Source organism: Pararge aegeria, chromosome 9 (assembly GCF_905163445.1).
Source record: "Pararge aegeria chromosome 9, ilParAegt1.1, whole genome shotgun sequence".
Taxonomy (NCBI): Eukaryota; Metazoa; Arthropoda; class Insecta; order Lepidoptera; family Nymphalidae; genus Pararge; species Pararge aegeria.
Window position 1 is genome coordinate 13079616 of NC_053188.1, and position 18260 is coordinate 13097875.

General features: G+C 33.3%; 3 protein-coding genes across 9 annotated transcripts in view; 1 reads left to right on the forward strand and 2 right to left on the reverse strand.

The window, feature by feature from the left end:
* Window positions 1–3316: 3316 nt before the first annotated feature.
* Window positions 3317–7040, reverse strand: LOC120626401 (RWD domain-containing protein 1). Its single transcript, XM_039893924.1, has 5 exons — window positions 6971–7040; window positions 6706–6908; window positions 4810–4953; window positions 4192–4378; window positions 3317–3565 (listed from the first exon to the last, which is right to left on the reverse strand). Exons 1-5 carry the CDS (start codon window positions 7038–7040, stop codon window positions 3450–3452), a joined length of 720 nt encoding a protein of 239 aa, XP_039749858.1. The 3' UTR covers window positions 3317–3449.
* Window positions 7041–7443: 403 nt separating this feature from the next.
* Window positions 7444–8877, forward strand: LOC120626579 (BRISC and BRCA1-A complex member 1-like). The gene is made up of 2 exons (XM_039894132.1): window positions 7444–7647; window positions 7724–8877. The coding sequence occupies exons 1-2, from the start codon at window positions 7601–7603 to the stop codon at window positions 8508–8510; spliced, it is 834 nt and encodes a 277-aa protein (XP_039750066.1). The 5' UTR covers window positions 7444–7600; the 3' UTR covers window positions 8511–8877.
* A 3389-nt stretch (window positions 8878–12266) lies between these two features.
* LOC120626140 (PH and SEC7 domain-containing protein) overlaps window positions 12267–18260 on the reverse strand; it is a 62278-nt gene continuing 56284 nt past the window's right edge. For all 7 annotated transcript variants that reach the window (XM_039893447.1, XM_039893446.1, XM_039893444.1 and 4 more), the window contains 3 exons: window positions 17755–17899; window positions 16933–17055; window positions 12267–15512 (listed from right to left, as the gene is read on the reverse strand). In XM_039893447.1, the coding sequence (XP_039749381.1) occupies window positions 15384–15512; window positions 16933–17055; window positions 17755–17899 (397 nt within the window). In that variant the 3' untranslated portion in view covers window positions 12267–15383. The remainder of the gene's footprint in view (window positions 15513–16932; window positions 17056–17754; window positions 17900–18260) is intronic.

Here is an 18260-nt window from a genome sequence, read left to right on the forward strand (position 1 = left end):
TTTACAATGATTTGTTTTGAGACTGCATTTCGTTTAGATAAACCTAGTTAAGTTTATTAGGTTATTTGCGTTTATTCGCGCATAATATATACTATGTTAGGAATATTTATTTAATGTTTGTTAGCTGATAAATAATTAATAATGTGATGTACCTAAGAGCTAGCGATTTGTTTTGTTTGCTCAAATAGTTGATTTTTTTACTTGAATGTTGAGGTACGTGTTATATCAAAATGCTTTTTACATAAAATATCTGTTGGTTGTAAATATCTATAGAGAAAGTGTAAATAAAACTATTCTCTGAATAAAAACAATTTGTTTTATTAAAAATAACAACTTATTTTACTTGTTAATATCTCACAGTTAATTTTACTTGTAATTGTTTTAATGCAAATTTTGGGTGATTAATGAGGAATAACTTGACTTCGAATAATAAAAATTTAATAAAATTAAGTGTTAGTTAAAACACAAAATTACTATATATTCAAACAATATTTTAAAACATCTGACAATGACATTTCTCGCTCACTCAATCTGTAATCAAATTAAACTGTGCTTCATTTTTCATTTAGAAGATATACTCGTAAATTATTAAGATTCGCTTTTGGAGTTAATTTCAGTGCTTCCTCAGAGATAGGTACTAAAGTTTATTGCTGATATTCTAAGAGTTCGGCTCGGAACTCTGAATTTTATTGTAAATAAATTAAAATTGCGATCTAACATTTATTTAATCTGTGGTAGTATCTACTGTTATACCGGACTGTATAAAGTCCTTCTTTACCTTAGTCCTTAACTTCACGCAATCTCACTTAAATTAAAGATTCAATAAATAATCTTTTCCTTTTTTTCTTTCGAAACCATTATACAAATCCACAAGAAAAGAACATCCAATAACATATAAAAATGCCCCTTAGTAACATCAGGAATGACCTACCCTCTGTAACACAGGTTTTCTATTCCGCACAGGTTAGGGAAATTCATGTAATTTTTGTATCCATTGTTTTTAGCCTGAATAAATGAAATTATTATTATCTAATATTTTTAACTTAACTGTACCTTTGTAAGAAAACTGGTAATATTTTTGATTACTTGAAATAAATGAATTATGAATGCACAGAACAGTAATAATTTACCTTTCGACATTGATGAAAAGTATTTTTATGTCATTACGGAATTATTTAACAAATCAAACAGCATTTGAGCAGCGTCGCGAGTCTACGCTATAGAAAACTCCTATGAAAGAGGTCTGTCGTCCTACAACAGACTAAGATGATAACGGAATTATTGAACACCCAGGCAGCATCAGTCGACAATAAAAGAAAATCTATAACATGATGTTGTAGAAACCAAACATTATAAATTTACCACAGAGTCACCTCACCTCACCTTATCTGTGGTAAAATATAAAGCCTGTGATTATTATCATTATGATCATCGCAATAGGCATGATGACTAATTTTATAAACTGCATATTATATGTTCGGCAGTTTCTACTATGTCCAAAAATATCTTATTTTTGCAGAAATGTGAGGGTTGGTTGATATAAATTGCAAGTTATAGTTTTTAAAAAGATATTTCCCGCGAAAACGCTCGCCGGGTGTCATGGCCGCGGCCGCGCACGTGACGTCATATGCAAATTAGAGGTTTCGTAAGTCTTTGTTCCTAACAGCCAAACCTTATTGATATTGGTATTTGGTAAAAAAAATCTCAACAACTAATAGTTCGAAAGCACAAAATACAAATTAATATAGGTTGTGTACCTATATTAATTTAAAGATTAAGAGAGATTTAAAAGAAGAAGCGAGGTGTTAAAGTGGTAAAAAAGGTTTCTATAGACGCGAAATTATAATTTTGTATTCGGCGTTTCATGTCATATTTGAAAATAATAAAAAAAAAGTTTTTCATTATACATGAACAGTAAATATATCATAAGATTAATACAATATATAAGCTATTCTTTGTTTTTGTCATCATGCCTTGTGTTAATGGCTGAATTAATGGTAATCTTGCTCTAATTTCGTATTAAGGCAACATTGAAAGTGTCAGCCAATTAGAAAGCATCGCTACAAGGTAGATATCCGTAATTCCGAAAAAAGGTTTGTTAACATGTTAACTCTGCTTCTTCTTTAGATGACAATAAATAGAGATGCAAGAGGTACAGTATAGTGGACCGGAAAACAATGCAATTCATTTTTCAGTGCTGAATTTGGTATCTTAACTAATAGCACCTTACAAGTAAAATCATCAAAGTTTTCATAATTATGCAAAAATTAAATCCTTAGTTGTTTGTTTGTTCTTCCTTCACACCCTAACTATGCAACGATTACACTTTATTTTTGGCATAGAATTAGTTGAAAGGATGGAGAGTAACCAGCGACTTCATATATGCACAAAAGCACTGGCTGCCATATATTTTTCATATTACTATAATATATTTGTTTAGTAAGAGGTCTAACCACTGTGTACGCCATTGATAGTAACATAGACTACTTTTTATCTCAGGAAAACCAACAGTTCCAACGGGTCTTGTAAATCGTAATAAGAGTATTCGAAGAACGTGGGCAACAGCTAAAACAAACCTGTCATTATTCAAAAGAGAATCCTTTATTTATAACATAATAAAGATAACTGTTGTTCGTATATCCATAAAACGATAGGCGACGATATGCAAATAACATCGTGATCAACAGGGATTCGATTGCCCCAGAATGACAGCTACGCTAAGCAATTATTTCTGATATACTTAAGTACGCAATTTGAACACGAGCATCAGATCATATTTAAATATGAGTCCCCCATAAAAATCTTAGTAAGAAGATACTTGGAAACGCCCTTTAGAACTTTGAGTATAGAAAAAATTTGACGCCGATCGACGGCTGCCAGCGGCTGTTCTACTAAAAGTTCAGAGTGGAAGTACTACGTGCTGAGCGTCATACATTTGTTTTTAACAATGTCCACTAGTTATTTTAGAGCGTAAGATCATGCCTCTTACTCTCTAAAATTATGTAATGGTTTGAAAACTACTATAAATTCGTTACAAATTGTTTTTCTAGTCACTATCAAATAACAGTTGGTGTGATCTGAGTCACATTCGCGTCGACAAATTGAGGCGTACACAATATTTCTATAAAGCGACTTGTAATTTATGGACTCCGCATTGTACTTGCATGATTAACCCAAATGTTTTCAACCATTTCAATACATTCTCGTCCCATAAAGATGTATATGATGTGGGCGATCGACTATATTCGTGATTTGTTTAATACTTATAGATGTTATTTTTTTTGTGTTTATTCAATTTATAAATAAAAGTTAACAATTAACATTATTATAAAGCTTTTAATTACCTTATAGTCTTTACGAGCACAAATTAACTGTATTATAACGTAGAGATTAAGGCCATGTGTATTGTGTATCTTCTTGGTAGCGCGTTAGGAGCGCGGGATTGTTTGTTAATCACTGTCGCTACTCTGACCTGGTACATAGTCTACGTCATCATCATCTTCATCAGAGAGTTCCAAATCATCCAAATCTTGGAACAATGATTCGTCCACTTTGACTGCATCTCCTGCAAAGTAGAGTTTTTTTTTAATTACATGGCATAAGTATATTTAAGTGAACTCAGTGAGATTTTCTACCTAAGTTTACTTATTCGATCGCGTGACAGTTAACTACGATTTATATATGATCAAGAGTGCCATCTAGTAAGAATATTGGGAAAAAGGATTTTCAATAGATGGCGCTTTTTCTATATAAATCGTTGTTAACATTCACACAATCGAATAAGTTAGTTACTTTACTAAGGTAGAAAATCCCACACTTGGCCCTGAGAACAGAACTGAAATGTTTATAATTTTATGTTACTAAACTAATTTTGTTTTTGAATATAACAGTTGATGTTATTAATATTGTTGGAGTGATATATTGAATGATGTCATTTTTTGTGGGGCTAAAATTTCACAATCTTGTGCGACCTGCCCTGTGATAATATTGTCTGTCCACCTTGATAAGTGTACAGCTTTTCCCAATGCCATTCAAGCACCCATTAGGGTTACATATTAATGTCACCTGACACATATCTATACTGTAGCTTAGTGAGTAATTAAGCTAGAACTCTAGTTCTTTAAAGTATCTCATCGTCATTGTCATAACCTCTTATCAGGACCATGTTTATCATACTAAAAATTATCATACCATCTTCAAGGAATTTGAGATCTGATTCATTAAGCGTAGTGTCCCTCAAGAACAACTCTTTGCCTGTTAATTTGTTTTTGTCTTTTCCTTCCTTTTCTCTCTTGGCAGGTATACCCATTTCATTTTCAAACTGTTTTCTCCATGCTAGAAACGATTCTACAGTCACTCGTGTGCCCTCAAACCTTTTCTGCAAATAAATATTTTTTTTTTATTGAAACTTTTATTGTTGCGAAAAGGGTTTTAACTGAAAGATAAATTCATTTGAGCATTTTTGAGGAAATGGTATAATGATAACTGCCTCGCTGGTTGTCTAGCGTAGTTCAACCGTAGTTAGGAAATTGTTGGTGTCAACCCTCGTGCCTCAGAGAGCATGTTAAGCCAAGGGTCCCAGTCACTATCACTAATTTGTAACAATAGTTGCTAAAGCCTATCAACACGCATTGTAGCAGATGGTGTCTGTATGATCTAAAATCAGCAGTGGGGATGAAGCTCTTGCTCATAAAGTCAGTCTGTGTGGAATGTTTGTTAATTTTTGTATTTCATAAATATGTAAAAAAGTAAAAAAATTCAATTTTCAAAATATGCTTTGTTTTCTTAAAAAAGTATCTAATGCTCTACCATTTCAGCTTCTTCGTCAGCTTTCTTCTTAGCAAGAACCTCCTCTTCTCTTTCTCTTTGAATGCTGTCCCACTTCTCATTGAGCCATTCCTGTCCTGCTGATACTAGTGTGAAAACCATTACCATGCCTTTGTTTTCATCAGCCTGTAATGTGAAAGGGTTTTTTTTTTTATTTTTTGTACTCATTATTCCACTACTCTAAAAATAACTATCACAATCATCATCATGACCAACCCACTACAGGGCACTGGTCTCCTCTCAGCATGGGAACGGTTAAGGCCATAGTCTACCATGCTGCGCCATGGACAATAGATAACCACTAAGGAAATTAACTAACAATAGTGGCACCTACTACCTTTTTTTTTTTTTTTTTATATTAGGAGGGGAAAATCCTCATGGACACCCCTATGGATAGTGCCGGACTCCTACCGACTAAAAACCCCTCCTGCCTTCTTAACATTAGTGTACCTGCCATTTGGCCTACCACTAACGTTGTTGTCCTACCTTCCTTCTCTTTCGTCCCTTTCCTTTACTTTTATTATCTCTTCCATGTATTTTTTTATAGATTCTCATTTCTCTGATGCCTCTAGCATTATGGAGGTTAGGTTTTCTGTCTTTATTTCAATTCCTATTTCCTTCTTCACATTCTCCATTTCTTCTTCAAATCGTGGGCAGTGAAACAGGGTATGATCTGCATCATCACATGGGTGTTCACAATACATGCAATCACTACTCACTCTTTTCTTTATGCGTGCTATGTATTGCATAAAAACCCCATCTACTACCCACTCACTACATAAATCAAGATATTAGTAAGAATTGCCTCAATATTAATAGGTTAACATTGGTTAAAGTTTAGAATTGCTAGTATGTAGGCAGGTACTATAAATATATTTTAATTTGTTACACATTAGACACAAATTTATTTATGTTACAAAATAATCAGCACACAATCTTATTAAAAACGATATCCTATAACTTTATAATGTGTTGTCGGGATCTAATTATTATTTTCGCTGCTGACCACAAAATCATGCAAGAGTAGATGTGGCCTGAGATGAGATATTCTTTTCAAGAAGCTTCAAATTTCATTCTGTATTAGTATGTAGAATCTTGTTAATATTTATATATATTGCAGTTTTAATAGCTATCATTTAGTATTTTGTACCTTCATTTGACCTACACCACAATACAGTTATCTTACTCTCATCCTCGGGTAGCTGGATGAGATCTCTTATAGAGATAAGCATTCCTTTGTACATTTCTTGTATCACATTGTGCACATTCACAATTTATGGTACATAAATAATAAATAAAATGAGATTCCTATTTACTTTTTTTAAAGATAACTAAATTGTAACAATCAAGTAACACATGAAAGGATGTCCCAAACCCTAACCATATCCGTGTTGTAAAAGAATATACAAATAGATTTGTGTAAGTTCAAAAACTCAGTCCAATTTGGTATGAATTCAAACTGTATGAAATCTAACATTGATATAATTACCTTTTTTATTTAATTATTCACTGGTAAAGTATTAAAATAAAAAGTCTACAAAATAAATATTATTTCCAAATTATATAGTATGGTTATAGTACTTTGCTCCCTATGATACTTATGCTTTCTTAATACACTGAGTTTTTATTCTAAGTAGTGTAGGTAAAATGAAGATGTACACAATGTACACAAATGTACACAAATAAGGATACACATAATGAAAAGTATATAGTAGATTGACAGGTTCTAGTTCATTTTTTGAGCTATTTATATTGTGGTGTTGTGCTGACTGTAAAGTTGAAAATAATCATGTTAAAGACAAATTAAGTCTTTGAGGAATTATTAAATTCCCCCTTCCTTGCATGACTAACTTCATGATATTATGAAATATTAATTACCTGTTCAATTAAATGCCTATAAAGTTCATTCCGGTCAACCATCTCGTCAAAACTTTCATCTGTGTTTATTTCAAGTAGAGGTAACTCTTCAGGATATTTTGCAGTGTATGTAAACACCAATTCGCATGCCAATCCTTCTCCATCATCATAGCCTTCAGACTTGATAGGTATACTGAACTTGTGCATCGGCGCTGACTGTAAAACTATAAGAAATAAATAAGTAAACGAAAACAAAGTATTCCATACATGACAAAAGTTCATTTACTTTGCATATCTCCATAATAAATTGAGTCTAAGGCCTCCACTTCACTTGTCTGTTCGTAATGATAATCCATATTTTATTCGACGCCTTAATACGTTTACAAATTATATTCAAAAATTCATTTATTTTCAAATTAAAATCTATTTAGAGGTTATAAATTTTGCCAACTGAGTCTGACAATTGCTGACACTGGAATATTTAATTGACAGCATATTGACAGCCTTGCTCTTGACATTTAACAGTGAGCTACCTAATACAAATTTGACTTTGAAAGACTACGATATGTTTGACCTAAAGTAAGGCCTTTGGTTTAGTTTGTTAAAAAAAGTCATGAAAAAAAAAACGAAAGAGAAAAAACAAACTATCAATGAGGATATAAACACTATACAAATGTAGAAATATACCTACAATACCCAAAGAGAATATTTGTTTTAGCTTTTTACGTTTTACTCTTATTTTAACAGGGTCTGTGCTTATTTTATTTTACAAATAAAAATTGGTGTTTGAAGTTTCATCTGTGATTGTTATTTACAATTTCACGGAAAAGTGATAGATAGTAATTACTTTGTGATAGAAACATTATTTAAACTTTTGTTAATAAAAATTTGATATCAGAGTGAGATTGATAAAATAATGGATTCTCCGGATATTTTTGCTTCTCAAGAAACAAAAGAGCCATGGTAAATAATTACAATGAAAGTTATAATTATTTTAAATTTCATGCCTTTCTGATTTAAAAACTATTTTTAATTGCAGTTCACCAGCTAAACCGAAAAATACTCTCAGCGACGATTATGAGAATTTGCAGGAACAATTAATTGCTAACTTCCAAAAACCCAACTTACCCAATGTTAATGTTCCAGAGAGGATTATTATATGCCTGGATGTTTGCTACGAAGATAAAAATTCTATCTTTAGGCTTAATGATGGTACCACATATACACGTATTAACATGTTAAAAAGAGTTTTGGATTTTTTTATCTACTCTAAGCAAGCAATAAATAAAAAGACAGAATTTGCTTTGCTTGTATTAAAAGATTCAGAGCCGTCCTTTGTACTTAAGTTTACGAATAATGTAAAAGACATATTAAATGCTGTTGATTATGTAAACAATGAAGATAGTACATCTGAAAGATTTGATTTTCAGAAAATCTTTGAGTTATTGAAACAAGAGGTTGAAATTCCAGAGTACAAGCAGTCTGAAAGCATATTACCACCACCTTATGTTGTACGTATGATAGTTCTGTATGCCCGTTCAAGCTGTGTTCCCGTAATTCCCCAAAAATATGACTATTTTAATTTTCTCAAGAAACATTTGTATTTCTATATAGACATTTTGTTAGTGCATGAGGAAGAATGTGCTAACCACAAATGTGAGGAAGTTTATGATGCCCTTCAAGATTTGGATAATGGTTATTCTTATGTATTTGAAGTGTCAAGAAATGCAACTAAAATACATGATTGTATAGTTAAATTACTGGCCCACCCTCTACAAAGACCCTTACAGAAAAATAGTGATTATTCTTTTTGTTCTAAGTATTAACTAAACTTTGTGTACAGGTTTTTACTATCATCATTCTGAGCCAGTTGTCTTACTGTTGACTGCAGGTTTGCACTCTAATAGCAGAGAGGAATTCAAATGTTGAACCCTTCACTAACCTTATGCAGATTGGCTAGATTTAACTTTGATTAATATCACATGTTATTATTAATAACCAGAACCAATAGAATAACAAGGTGTCTAAGTACTTCAGAAAAACTAAACATAGGATCCAGTGATACCTAGTAAACATGTGAACTCCTTGCCCAAGTAGCGAGTCATTTATGGTTATTATTAAAACATTATTATCATCAATGTGTCATGCTTACTATAATTATAAGTCTATACAATTAAATATTTACTATAAACATCACTGTCTTATGATATTTGAAAGTAACAACAGCAACAGACAACATGAAATTGTAGCAAAAAGGAAACCAAATCTAGTGACAACCTGTGTCAAAATGGCAATAAAATCTGTTCACTACTTTTTTGATGGAAAACTTATTTCATCGAGAAAATCAATCTGCCACTATAAAAAAAAATCCTATTTGGTATTATTTCTTTAATTTCTACAACAATATAATATTGTTGACCTTCCTGGTGCAGCAGTGACCGCTGTGGTTAGAGGTCTCAGGTTAAATTGCCGGCAGGGGCAATTTGGAAATTTAGTGAATTTTATCTGGTCTGCTTTGAGGCTTCGACCGTGGCTAGTTTTAACCTACCGACAAAGACGTGCTGCTAAGCGATTTAGCGTTCCTGCCCGATGGTGCGTAGAAACTGATTAGGGAAAAGGAGTTTAATAGGTTAAGGTTAGCCTGTTTTGTCTTAGACTGCATCATCACTCACCATCAGGTGAAATTGCAGTAAACTTGTAGTGGAATAAAAAAAAAGAGAAAACTAGACAATAATCTCTTTCTTAAGGTCTACTAATTCGCCATGGTCGAGGTGGTGGACTGTGGTCTAAACCCTCATTCTGATAGGAGACCCTGTTGTGGGCCGTAAATGGATTGGACATACTGACCTGGATCATTAATAGAGGTCAGTGTATGATCATAATGATGATGAAAGGTCGGTTTGTAATATTTATCGCTTGTCACGTAAAATTCGTTACTGATCTATTCAAAAATGCAATATACATAACAAGTATTAACAACCAATGAATGGTCTATGTATTATGAAATTTTGTATCTTTTGCTGTAAGCAAATATACTGACCTCTACTTTCACGACTGGATAAGCTGTTGTCACTTTTTTTGTCTCCAATCATTTCACGCCATTTTGGCGCTGTAAGTTGTGAAGCTGTGGGTCTCAATGATTACTGAAAAACACTAATGTCATATCTGGCGCTTAAAATGGGGATAAGATACTATTATAATAGAGATATTACAGGTCAGTGGATGTAAGTGGGTGGGGAGGGTGATTTTTTTAAATGTTTGCATGTCAATTAAATAAGCCCACAATATTTACAAGCTCAAGGCAAAATTTTTTATTTAAAAACAAAATAAAACTAATCAAACTGTACATTTTAAGTAAATAATAAAAAATAAAAGCAATTTTGTAAATAACCTGAAAACAAAAATAATGATTTAATAAAAAAATCTTGATTGCCAGTTAAAACATTTCATTTGTGATAAACATTTGTAAGTTTTACATAGATACTAGTAATCACCCACCATCACTATCTACATTTATTTTTTATTACCTAAATGTAAATTTGATCAGGTAAAAAGTAAAATGTGTAAATCATTTTAGGCAGATATTTCTGTAATTTACAAATCTTCATTGAGTTAACCACATCTTGGTAATTGTACTTATTTCACTTTATAGTTTCAGGAAATGAATTTCCATTAAAAATTTTATGGATTGTCACATTATGTCCTGTCATAATAGCTGGAGTATATCTATGTAAGATATACTCCAACTATTGAATGTGACAATCAATTTATTAGAGATTCTGGATTGTAGCAAAACAATGAAGACTTATAAAAACTGTTACTCCTGCCATTCCTAACAAAAAACATATATGAAGGCTTTCCGTAACACTTCACTAATATTATATACTATAACTGTGCAAAAAATACAACATACAAAGAGCTTGTTTCATGAAATATATCAAGGGTAATACTAACAATGTATTTCATAAATCCTTCAAAGAATCAGTGACAATTCTACATCATATATCTATACAATAGCATGATGCATCCAAGATCCTAGGTGCTTAGGTTATATGAGCCCCAAGATTTGACACTGGTTGATTTATATAAGAAATAAATAACTTCACATATCAGTCTCAACACTTTAAAATCTATTTACAATGGTGCCAATTCTGTTTTACACAAATCTCTAATCTACTCAATAGGCAGAACTAAAAATAGTACCATGCCATCTTTTTCTTAAGGATCCAACTATTTTTAGACCTGTCAATTTAATATTATAATAATTGTATAGTTTGAGCTATGTGTACAAAAGAAGTTGGCAACAATATTGTTATAAATTCAGCCAAAGTCAAATAACATCCTGAGTACAACTACAATGAAGCCTTATAGCAAAACTAAACAAGCTAAATACTTTTATTACCACAGAATTTCTGTCTGACTAAACAATATTCTTATTAAACATGGAATGATAAACATTTTCATACAGATTGCCATTCAACTAATATTTATATAGAGAGAACCATTAAAGCATATACCTTTAGCTTTATTGCAAGACTGAACTTTATAAAATCATGCAAAATAATGCTAATTTAGTTTTTTATATACTCAATAATTATCAAGCTCTATGGCATTTCCGTTATAAAAAATCAATGTTCCAACCAATGATTATCCAAATATAATATCTAAAGATTACTACCATTATTTAAGATTAACATCTATACTAATGATAATGATGAAGATTTTGTTTTTTGTCTGTTGTGTGAAAGCAGCAGGTAATCTCTGAAACTAACAGTCTGATTCGAAAATTGTATTATTGCATTTGATAGACCTATTCTTCTAATAGGCTACATTTGATAGTTGAGCAAACGAAATAAAAGCGCGGTCGCGCGACGCGACGCGATGGTTGTTAATTGAGTAGGATAGCGGATAAAAGTTGGCATAGAAAAAATCAGACAAAGTCGCGTGGAACCGCGGAATTTATTACATATTTGTTTATGAATTGGTATTCCAATTTTATAAGTATTCTAGAATTAGAGCATTGGTATTCTAGAATGGGGCTAACCGTTCTATACTAATGATTATGTTTAACATAATTATAATGCTTGCTTTTAAGCACAAATATGTGTATGATTACCATTCTTCACTTATTAATAATACACTTTGTTTTTTTTTTATTACATAACTATTTTGTTATAAGTAAATCTGGAGAAATTTTAAAGCAAATTACTCAAGGAAGACAGGACTAGATGGGTGGATGCTTTATTTGTAGCTACTGAAATTCTATGAATCACATGTACTCATAACTATGCTTAGTTGCATTTACTTTTTAAAACACTACAGTGAAAAAGGTGTTATGTAATTGCGTAAAAATGGAACTAATTAATTATAGTCAAATGTTTCTATATTTACTCTCTTTCTAGCCAAACTTTGTCATTAACTGCTAGTAGAAAGGTTTTACATAAACCTAAATTTCTCTGTATTTGTGGTGTTGTTTATGCCGAGGTTTTATTGAAAATACCAAATTTTATTTTAATTTAGTATAAAACTAGCTAATATGAGTGAGTGTTTAGAGTAAATAAATTGTGTTAAAAGTCCGATGATAATAGTTTAGTCTTATTATCACAAATGCTTTTTTTTAGGTGAATCTAAACTCTTTTACTGCAAAATTTATCAGCAATGGAATGTGGTTTGGATGTCTCATTCAGTCTTATACCAAGGTTGGATCAACACATATTTTTATCTCCTAAACCATACTACCTATTTATGTCACATTTCAGTTTAGTTCCCTAATTTTTTACTAAAATATGATACATTAGATATAAGAAATAATATTTTTATGATTTTTTAAATTACATTGAACGATTATTCTTGAATGAAAGCAGCTCTACTCTGCAGTCATCAGATGGTTCAAAACACTATTTGAAATAGTCAGATTATAGTGTTTAATTTTTTTTTTTAATAAACAAGTTGTGAAGTAGGTAGTTTAGTCTTTATCTAAAGACAACATTCAACAAGAGCACATTCAAATTTCGCTTATTTTACAAAGAATCAACAAGAATTTGATTTACGGGTATTCAATAATAATAACTTGTGTTTAATGTATTTAGTTTCATTTTTATTTGCTAATAATATTTTGTATATTTTTCAAGTATAGTGTCTAAAATGTACTTGTATGTACCAAATCCTTTATATTATCACAATATTACAAAATTAAGTATAATATAGTTTCTAAACTATTTACAATTTTGTATATATGAATCGTAAACAATCGGAACTCAGGTCTAAAAGTTTCTAAATATTTATTTCCCACTGTGCGGGTTACTAAGTTAACAGTGGAGATTCGGTTCTATAGACGATAATCAAGACAAAGGCAACATTCCTCTTCGTATAAGCTGCCCTCTTCAGACAACTGAAAGTTCAGTTGTCTCGGTATAAAATATCTGATATACAAATTTTGCTATCAAGTTAGACAATAATAAGATCCATGTGATCACCATTTGTGAACTGAGAAGTTACTGAATTTGGCAGAATGGCCGCTGCCCGTTTAGCTATAAATGTACTAACTATTATTAAAGTGATCAGCAGTGTAAATTAGATACACCAATTAAATATTAATTATTAGACTTGAAAATTTTACACAATGTTGCATTTCTATAAAAGAGTGATTCTTTCCATATTGTTTTTGTATCAGACTGAACTGCAGCGATGTGTGGCCAGGTTAAGTTATTAGTTTATAAAATAATAAAAACAAACATTTAATTAAGCAAACTATAAGGTGGGTTTTTGACTGCCACTTTGGTCTCACTTTTATAGTTATGCAATATGATTGCCATTCAATTTAGATACTGGCAAAATACAGCTTGCATAATAAACCAATCAGGGTTTTATCTCTGCATAGGATTGTATTATTTATAATACCTCATCTAGATAAACTGATTATAGTCCATTTCTTACATATCTTAAAATGTAAACTTCCTTTTGAATACTTTTTAGTAAAAAATATAAAATATTAATATATATGTAAATATGTTTGAACATCATTTTTTTTCATATTTTTAAGTCATACTTTGTACATTCAAAGTATTGAAAAGTTAATTGTTTACGTTTAAAGAAGAAAGAACTATACCTGCATCAGACTATTCTTTTGGCTGTGGAACAAGGTTTACAGTTCTTTAGTTTAAGAATTAAATTTGTTTAGCATTGATTTCATCACTGCAACTTTTGAATCAAGTGCACATGTATCAGTTGATTGGTACCAAACTTCAGGAATTTAGCAAAAAGAAGTACTTTTTTTTGCAAGCACAGATAATAGTTAAATAGGATTGCACATCAAATACACTTTCTTCTTAAGAATTTGGCGAGAGTGATTTATATGTGAGCACTGAGAATTCACACACATATATTTCTGTCTTGTTCACTTTGTCTCATGTTGAGAATTTGGGGCGAGTTGCTGTTTATATTTGCGCGACACTATTTTAAAACGCACGTCACTCGTATATAGTACTACCACATTTATTGGTTACAGTGATGCTATTCAGCCAGCACGAAATAATTTTATAGGAGTAGGCGTTACTATGCTGAATTCCATGATATATAATGAACATTAAGTTTAATTTAAAAAGTAGGAGAATCGGTCCGGTGCGATTTATAATTTTTTCAATCTTTAAACTGCACTCCACCAGATCTTCCGTAGTGTATTCTCTACACACGATTCGTTTCGACACCGGACCATCCTCAGGAGATGTTGACTTTAAAATGAAAAATTGCTAAGAATAACTTATTAGTAGGCAGTACACCGCGCAAGATCTGTTTGGCGAGTACAGATTCTCCTGCTTTTCGCGGCAGACGGAAGGGTAATGTCTCTCAACTTTGTAGGCTAACAACTAAAGCAGTTTTGGTTTTATCACTGTGGCTTGCCGATAATTTAGATTCAACTCGTGGTGCTAACTTTTGAAAGATTGGCAGTTTTGTATCAGACCATAATTTGCTCAGACTGGCATTGCCGACATAACTAATAGATGTGGTATTACTGTATACTATCTGCACTATGTCACTGTTGTAATGTTAAGCGTTCCCCAAACAGACGCGAGGGCGGTACGGTTTGCATGCACGGGTACTACGTACGGGTGGTACGTAGTTCACTCCAGCGCAATGGCTTTCTTAGGAGGGCAGGTCAGGGGCTTATTTTGATTTTACCCTAACTAACATCACGATGAAACGTTCCAGTGTACATTTCGCCGTACCCAGATAATAAAATGATTACTGCTGAAACTTTTCAGGAAAAATAAAAAAAAACCTCTTAACAACAGGCATGTATTAAATCTTTGAATACTATTATATTATATCATAACTTCGTAAATAACTGCGTAAATATTACGAAAAACAATGACCCAGAGGATTAGCACCCAAAAATCCCAAAAGTGACGTCTAAAAGTAATATAATGGCAGTTATCATTATTCTCAGTGGACGGCAAAACACAAAGCCTCGATTCAGTTATCTTTGGGCGAAATGAAAATACGGGAGCCACATCTTATTATCAAATAGTCACGCGCCCGCACGTTTCGGAAGTGTACTGATATTACAGCCAGTATCAAATCCGACCACCTCCACGTACTGTTTGGGGAACGCTTTACTTCAGTGGAGCGGGCGAGTTATGCAGGGTCGCGCGGCACTGGGAGCATCAGAGCACGCAGGCGGCGAATAGCGCCATGGCGCGTCAGGGTGGTGGGTTTTGCGCGTGGGCGTGCGCTGCCGCGCGTTCTGGCAGTGCGGGCGCGTTGTCGTCCGCCCCTGAGCCACCGCCGCGCATGCGCATTACGTACGCATATGTGCGATACCTCTTTATCTGTGAAAGTATTTAAGGAATTAATATAGAAAAACGGAAACCTACACATCAAGAAGGGCAGCGTACTCGGCTATAATACAGACTTGTACGGAATCTAATGGTTTGAATCACGTCATCACCTAGAAATGCGAGCACCGACGTTAATGGACTTGTCACTGAAATAATAAATAAATATACTACAACAATACACACAGCTCCATCTAGCCCCAAAGTAAGCGTAGCTAGTGTTATGGGTACTAAGATAACTGATGAATATTTTTATGAAAAATATACATAAATACTTAGAATATACATATAAACACCCAGACACTGAGAAACATTCATGCTCATCACACAAACATTTTCCAGTAGTGGGAATCGAACCCACGGCCTTTCGCTCGGAAAGCAGGGTCGCTGCAAACTGCGCCAATCGGCCGTCAAATATGAAATGAGAACGACATGTGTGGCTCTCGCGTTACAGCTTGCTCAATTAAAAAAGCTGGTCTGAAATTGGCTCTGCGAGACGTGTACTATGTACAAATGTCACCTGAGACAACACATACATTCCACCTTTATCAGCCACTCGCGACTTACTTCAGTCCACTCGAGATTGTGCATACTACAGCTGAATTAAAGCTGGGTACGCTTCTTTTAATTTAGTCTAGGGGAACTCGCTGAGGACGAACTTTACAGCGATGCGATAGAGGCATCGATACAATCGTGTACTACACCCAATAAATTCTATGCGATTGTATCGCTATTGAATCTCTTCTGTCGCTCGTTGCAAGATAGCACAATTGAATTCGTTGCAAAGTCTCAGAAGGCGATTTCCGTCCAATATCATACTCTAGCTCTGTCTTAAAAATGCCTTACAAATATGCCACAGCCAAAAATCCTGTCTATATGTTTCAATTTTTTCTTTTCAATAACTCCGCTGGAACGGTGCAAAGGATGCAAGTTATCAGTGTCAAATTGCGTCACAATCGCTAAGATGGTTGAATAGATAACAAAATTTTGAAACTGCCCCATTATGTACAAATTGCAGAGGTAACAAATAAAATAGAATAAATGCGAAAGTGTACACAGTGAGTTTTTTTATCATCGAACATCCACAGCCCGTTTTATGTATATTCCAATTACAGTAAATCTGAGCAATATTAAAAACAGTTGAAGTTTATTATTGGTGTAGATTGGTAATAAAAAGTAAAAACACTTTTTTTTTTGAAGTAGCTGATAAAATTCTATTCGAATATTTTTTCTGCACCATGGAACGACCGTAATCGATTGAATTGATACCGTCGCCGTGCTCTCACTCTCGATATAGGATGCTTCTGATACATCAAAGAATAAAGTTATTAATTTCCATAATTTTTTTTCAGACTTTGGCTTTTGTAGGACGAATAAGTCACTATGTATATGTGTATATATTATGTGTACATACTTCGTGCACGAGGTAGTGGTCCTTATCGCGCTGCGAGTGCGGATGTTCGCGCGCATGCCTCAACGCGGCCAGCTCCTCCTCCAACCGGGCCGCTCGCTCTTCGTGGTCCGCAAGTTGCTCTCTCTGAACATACAAACAAAATAAAGCGACTAAGTGCGAGTTGGACTTGAAAGCGAAGCGTTCTGTACCAAGAAACTGCAGAAACAATTAATTTCGCCCAAAGAACACCGAAAGAAATGCGTTTCTCCCGGTATCCCCAAAGAAACAGACAAACTATCGAAAATTTCTAATTCTGTATCAGCATTTTCTCTATAGATTTCTTTCAATATATGACGTTCTTTAAGCGGAATGAAGTTCAGTCTTCCGAGTACTTTAATAATATTGAAAAGGTATATTTTAAGTTTCACAATACCCGAAATCCTAAAATTAAGTATCGAAATCTCTAAAAGATTCAAGAGATTTTTTTGGTCCAGAATTACATTACGACCGACTGCCTCTTAATGATCTCTTAGTGTTTCCTTGTTCACATCTTTTCTTGTTTATGTCACTTTTTTGGCATAAAATAAATAAATAAAGATCGTGATGTTCCAGAGCACAAGCAGATAATCTGTATTGATAGTTTTAAAATAGTAATTCTACTAACATTGGAGAGCCATGATGAGATGCCGTAGAGAACCATAGAGAAACAAGATGAGAAGTTCTTGAACCATAGATAGTATTTTTTAATCATATAAGATAAAATATTAGTTTATTTGTAAAACTTTACTGCACACACATTTAAAAATATATTAAGATGTGTTTTGAACACAATAAGCCTCCTACCATAGATAGTTTGGTGTGCGTGCACGGCAGCAGCGGTCGTTGGAACTTGCGCTGCGATCCCACCGCGCCGGCCAGCGGCGGCGCCGAGTACGCAGCGCACACGAAGTTGATCGTCTCCACCCACGAGCATAGTTCCTTTGAGTCACTAAAAAAAATAATGATATACTAATTAATGGCGAAGACCATCGAGAATTAGACCGACTAGAGGGCGTCAAACGTTTGTTACAAACGAACTGACACTTTTTCGTTACTTTTTTGATTTAGAACTCAGTAGATCGCTACAATGCATGTTACAATTGTGTATTGAATGAAAAAATCTAAATCATTTAACCAATCGTGGTTACTACACGATTTGTGAATTCCTTAACGACAAGGCTGCTTTAAAGCACGCCACTCCGTTCTCATCTCTCATAAAACAGAAAAGTTCTAAAGATAAAAATATGTTGGAGAAGAGCAATCTACTGAGTTTGCCGGCTCTTCTCAGTGAAATCTGCCTACCGAACCGG

Bases quoted from the DNA above. Each gene is read 5' to 3' on its own strand.
- LOC120626401 (XM_039893924.1), bottom strand. From the start codon at position 7,040: ATGGATTATCATTACGAACAGACAAGTGAAGTGGAGGCCTTAGACTCA. The intron at 4,379-4,809 runs GTAGAGCATTAG...ATTTATTTGCAG, and splicing joins CTGACGAAGAAGCTGAAATG to AAAAGGTTTGAGGGCACACG. The intron at 3,566-4,191 runs GTATGATAATTT...TCTACTTTGCAG, and splicing joins TCTCAAATTCCTTGAAGATG to GAGATGCAGTCAAAGTGGAC.
- LOC120626579 (XM_039894132.1), top strand. From the start codon at position 7,601: ATGGATTCTCCGGATATTTTTGCTTCTCAAGAAACAAAAGAGCCATG. The intron at 7,648-7,723 runs GTAAATAATTAC...TTTTAATTGCAG, and splicing joins CAAGAAACAAAAGAGCCATG to TTCACCAGCTAAACCGAAAA.